Genomic DNA, 5000 nt, shown 5'->3' on the forward strand with positions numbered 1-5000 from the left:
CCTTGCTTGAGCTCCTGTCTGAGTCTTCGCCAAGTACATTTACGTGATTTAGATGAGCTTTCTTCCTCACAGTGGGTCACCATATTATAGCTGAATTCTTTCACGCAGGCGGTTTTCCCCCCTCATATGAAGTGAAGGAAACATAAGGAGTTTGGAGAGAAAGGCGTGGAGTGGAAGGGTGAGAGTGGGCGTTGATAATGTGTGTAGAAACATGCAGTGTGAGGTGCCCTCTTTTTGGGGGCCAAACTCTGATATCCCTCTTTCTCCTTTTCTCCTCTGGTCGATGGGGTGGTGTCAGAGCAGGGCTCTCTGTGTGTGTGCTCCAGCTGTGTCTGTCTGTCTCTGCCCCCTGCCCCTCCTCCTCCCTCTTCCCACTCCCCCTGTCAGGACCCTCGTTTGCATAGATGCTGAAAGAGGGAGTGAGCGAGAGTCGGAGTCAGAGGGAGAGCAGAGTGTGGAAGCTGCTACACTCAGAACACAGGGCAACTGCTGCCTGTCTGGAAACTATTCTATTCACCAGCACCCCTCCTCCTTCACCATTTTCTCTGAAACTCAGGGTTTTGTTCCTCTCTCTGGGTAACTGTTGTGCTGTTTTGTTTCTTCCCGTCCTTTACAGTAGTCTGACTCGTCAGAGGCAAAGGGGACTTTTTAGTCTCTGGTTTGTCCAGAGTGGCTGTAGTCTACTGTCCTGAACATTTCAGCGTCTCTGCTGAGCAGAGGAAAGACTAAGCTTTTTTTTCTCCCCCTCTGAGCGGATTTGGAGTGTGTGTGTGTGTGAGAGAGGGAGGGGGGAGTGTGCGAGCGTGTGTGTCAGCGAGCAACAGCGTGGGGAAAGGATGGCTGCCTTCCTCTGAGCTGCGTCTGCGCTCACGGGTTAACTCACGCCAATAAGGAACAAGGGACAAGCGAGGAGAGAACTTTTTGGAAAGAAGGACATTTCTTTGCTTTCTTCGAGGTTTAAGGGATTTGAACAATGCCTGCTGAAGTGAAACAGGTTAGTACTGTGATTACCCAATTAATCTGTCTCTCTGTGTCTCTGTCTCTCTGTCTCTCTGTCTCTCTGTGTCTCTGTGTCTCTCTGTCTCTCTGTCTCTCTGTCTCTCTGTCTCTCTGTCTCTCTGTCTCTCTGTCTCTCTGTCTCTCTGTCTCTCTGTCTCTCTGTCTCTCTGTCTCTCTGTCTCTCTGTCTCTCTGTCTCTCTCTGTGTCTCTCTGTGTCTCTCTGTGTCTCTCTGTGTCTCTCTGTGTCTCTCTGTGTCTCTCTGTGTCTCTCTGTCTCTCTGTCTCTCTGTCTCTCTGTGTCTCTGTGTCTCTCTCTGTGTCTCTCTGTGTCTCTCTCTGTCTCTCTGTCTCTCTGTCTCTCTGTGTCTCTGTGTCTCTGTCTCTCTCGTGTGTGTTCCTCTTATTATATGTTCGTTGTGCTGGCTTGTAGATGTTTCATGTGAGGCTTTGTTGTCGGAAGGTCAAATGATACATCCGCTTCCTAAAAAATATCTTCAGTAGCTGGCAATAATCACTTTCTTGCATTCTTGTCCTTCATGAGGAGCATGTCCATCTCTGTGTGTGTACTAGTCTCTACTCCCGACCAGGTTCTTCTCTTGCTCATCCTACATATTAACTATTTATTTACACTATTTATAGGCTGTAGTGCATTCTGAGAAGCGCGGACCAATATCTATAGACTGGTCTTCTGTCTGGTGAGCAGTCATCAGTATGATATATGAGTGACCCACCCACGTTACCACGGACTTCCAGTCTGTCAGTAACATTCTGATTCCCAGATGATCCACATATTGTCTTCCGTTGATGACACGCAGTAGCCCTATGTGATGTCTTGGATCACATTTGGGGTGAGTGGTGGAAGTTTCTCTGTGACGATTGGTTGTCAGAGGCCAACTGAAGCTGTTGTCGGGAGAGGACAACTATTTCAGCCTTTTGGTTTTCACAATAAGGCTTCATTTCAAGTTAATTTTTGTTGCCACGTGCAGGAATACAGTGAAATGCCTTTCTTGCGAGTTCTTTCCCAACAATGCAGCAATCAATATCAATAGAACTATAAAATAAATTAGAACAAAACACACGAGAAATAAGAAGTAAGCTACAGTGTATATACAAGGTTCGTTCCAGGGTCAGTGCCAATACCATATTTACAATGTGCAGGGAGACTGGGGTATGGTTACTAAGCACCAGGATGTGTGATAAACAGAGTAGCAGCAGCGTATATGATGATTGTGTGTAAAGTCAGTAGGAATGTGGAAGCAAATGAAGTGTGAGTGTGTAGAGTCCTGTGAGTGTGTAGAGTCCTGTGAGTGTGTAGAGTCCTGTGAGTGTGTAGAGTCCTGTGAGTGTGTAGAGTCCTGTGAGTGTGTAGAGTCCTGTGAGTGTGTAGAGTCCTGTGAGTGTGTAGAGTCCTGTGAGTGTGTAGAGTCCTGTGAGTGTGTAGAGTCCTGTGAGTGTGTAGCGTCCTGTGAGTGTGTAGCGTCCTGTGAGTGTGTAGCGTCCTGTGAGTGTGTAGCGTCCTGTGAGTGTGTAGCGTCCTGTGAGTGTGTAGCGTCCTGTGAGTGTGTAGCGTCCTGTGAGTGTGTAGCGTCCTGTGACTGTGTAGAGTCCTGTGACTGTGTAGAGTCCTGTGACTGTGTAGAGTCCTGTGACTGTGTAGAGTCCTGTGCGTGTGTAGAGTCCTGTGCGTGTGTAGAGTCCTGTGCCTGTGTAGAGTCCTGTGCCTGTGTAGAGTCCTGTGCGTGTGTAGAGTCCTGTGCGTGTGTAGAGTCCTGTGCGTGTGTAGAGTCCTGTGCGTGTGTAGAGTCCTGTGCGTGTGTAGAGTCCTGTGCGTGTGTAGAGTCCTGTGCGTGTGTAGAGTCCTGTGCGTGTGTAGAGTCCTGTGCGTGTGTAGAGTCCTGTGCGTGTGTAGAGTCCTGTGCGTGTGTAGAGTCCTGTGAGTGTGTAGAGTCCTGTGAGTGTGTAGAGTCCTGTGAGTGTGTAGCGTCCTGTGAGTGTGTAGAGTCCTGTGAGTGTGTAGAGTCCTGTGAGTGTGTAGAGTCCTGTGAGTGTGTAGAGTCCTGTGAGTGTGTAGAGTCCTGTGAGTGTGCATACTCAGTGCAAAAATACAATTACAAGGGTCAATGCAGCAGGGTTGGGGTCAATTCCTTTTCTATTCCAGTCAATTCAGGAAGTATAAGGAAATGTCAATGCTTTTCAATGAGGACAATTTGGAATTTGGCTTGTTTGCTGAATTCAAATGGAATTGACCCCAATCCTCCAATGCTGATAGTCTCTAGCCATTTTGTTGGCTCCGTTACCAGAGGAATGTGCTTTTGTTAGTGTGATTTTTAGTGCCTTTGGTGTTCTATAATATATTATTTGAACGTGTGTCCTACGCTGTGAGAATGCGATTTTCTCTTTCAGGCTTGGCAGTGCTCAGATGATAGATAGATAGATAGATAGATAGATAGATAGATAGATAGATATAAAAGAAATGAAAATAAAAATACTAGATTGAGATTCAAAGAGAGGAAGGCTAGCTTTGAATAAAGTCAACTACTCATAGTCAGCTCCTCTCCTCCCAGAGCCATGTACATATTGGGATGGGGTAGAGGGTGGAGTTTATAGAAAACACACAAAACCTGGCCTGGCGGAGAGAAACATTCTGTCAACTTTCCACTTTGCTGTGATAATCTGTTAACGGCTGCCCTGTGGATGGCTGAACGGCTGCCCTGTGGATGGCTGAACGGCTGCCCTGTGGATGGCTGAACGGCTGCCCTGTGGATGGCTGAACGGCTGCCCTGTGGATGGCTGAACGGCTGCCCTGTGGATGGCTGAACGGCTGCCCTGTGGATGGCTGAACGGCTGCCCTGTGGATGGCTGAACGGCTGCCCTGTGGATGGCTGAACGGCTGCCCTGTGGATGGCTGATGCTTGATAACGGGTTGGAGCCAAAATGATGATGATTTTATTTTCTTTCTAACCTTGTGTTCGTTTCACCTTTTTTGACTCCCATGTCTCTATACTGTGTGTGTTTCCAGTGATCTTACAGGGGCTTACTCATCCGTGACACCCTAGTGTCACCAACGTGTGACCTCTCTAGGGAGCGGTCCTAAAATGGTGTGTAGATGTGCGGAATGCTGCGTGTCCCTGACCTCTGACATCAGAAATGCCTGTCATGCTTAAGGGTGCGCTGGCATCATGATCCACCTCTGACCTTTTCTAGCCTTCCGACTTCAAAATCCTCTTGGAGAAGAACACCTGCTGAAGGGGTGGTTGTCACTGTCACATACACCCCCTCCCCAGGCCCTAAATGGATGGGTTACCCAGGGGTCAGTGTTGTTTTTGTTATGGTGTTTAAGGGACGTCTGCCTTTTTTAAGGGCAAGCGGTTGAAGGTCTCCGTAACCCCTGACCTCCACACCCATCCCTGAGCTTCAGCTGTGATGTACCCTGCAGGGATCTGGTATCTCAGTCTATTTCTATACGTTGATGACGTATAGTTCTGTGATGGTCTGGTCAGGCTACACAGGCTGTAGATCACAGTGCAGAGAGGGCAGAGGGCAGGCATGGGGAGTAGACAGTAGAGTTGTACTGCACAGATGTTCCTGTGCCCTGAACCCGTCTTAAAGCAGCAGTAACTGCAGCAGGGCTTATGTTAAATGAATCCCGGTGAAGATTACTCCCTCGGCCCTCAATTACTACTGAGGACTTGGTCGGTCTGACCATGCGGAGTTATATTTAAACTTGCCTTATTTAAAAGTTCTCTGCAGACCAAAGGGTTGCTCCCTCGCTTGGAATAGCCTGTGTTGCTTGTACAGCCGTTACATCTCACCCTGGTGGAGAATGGGAGATGTCACAGTGAAGGAAAAGGAAAATATTCAGAAAAGCCAATAGTAATTATCTTCCTCTGAGGTCTATAGTTGCAGAATCTCACTGTGTGTTTCAAATGGCGTCCTATACCCCTTACAGTACACTTCTTTTGACCAGTGCTCTATGTGCCCTGGTCAAAAGTAGTGCACT

The 5000-nt window shown here is 48.0% G+C and overlaps 2 protein-coding genes across 10 annotated transcripts in view; both read left to right on the forward strand.

Moving 5' to 3' along the window:
• LOC118394083 (splicing regulator ARVCF) overlaps positions 1–5000 on the forward strand; it is a 258146-nt gene that overhangs the window by 131105 nt on the left and 122041 nt on the right. The window lies entirely within an intron of this gene.
• On the forward strand, positions 2235–3455 carry LOC127907284 (keratin-associated protein 4-3-like). The gene is made up of 2 exons (XM_052461731.1): positions 2235–2933; positions 3096–3455. Exons 1-2 carry the CDS (start codon positions 2249–2251, stop codon positions 3317–3319), a joined length of 909 nt encoding a protein of 302 aa, XP_052317691.1. The 5' UTR covers positions 2235–2248; the 3' UTR covers positions 3320–3455.

The sequence above is a fragment of the Oncorhynchus keta genome, chromosome 14, assembly GCF_023373465.1.
Source record: "Oncorhynchus keta strain PuntledgeMale-10-30-2019 chromosome 14, Oket_V2, whole genome shotgun sequence".
In the NCBI taxonomy this organism is placed as follows: Eukaryota; Metazoa; Chordata; class Actinopteri; order Salmoniformes; family Salmonidae; genus Oncorhynchus; species Oncorhynchus keta.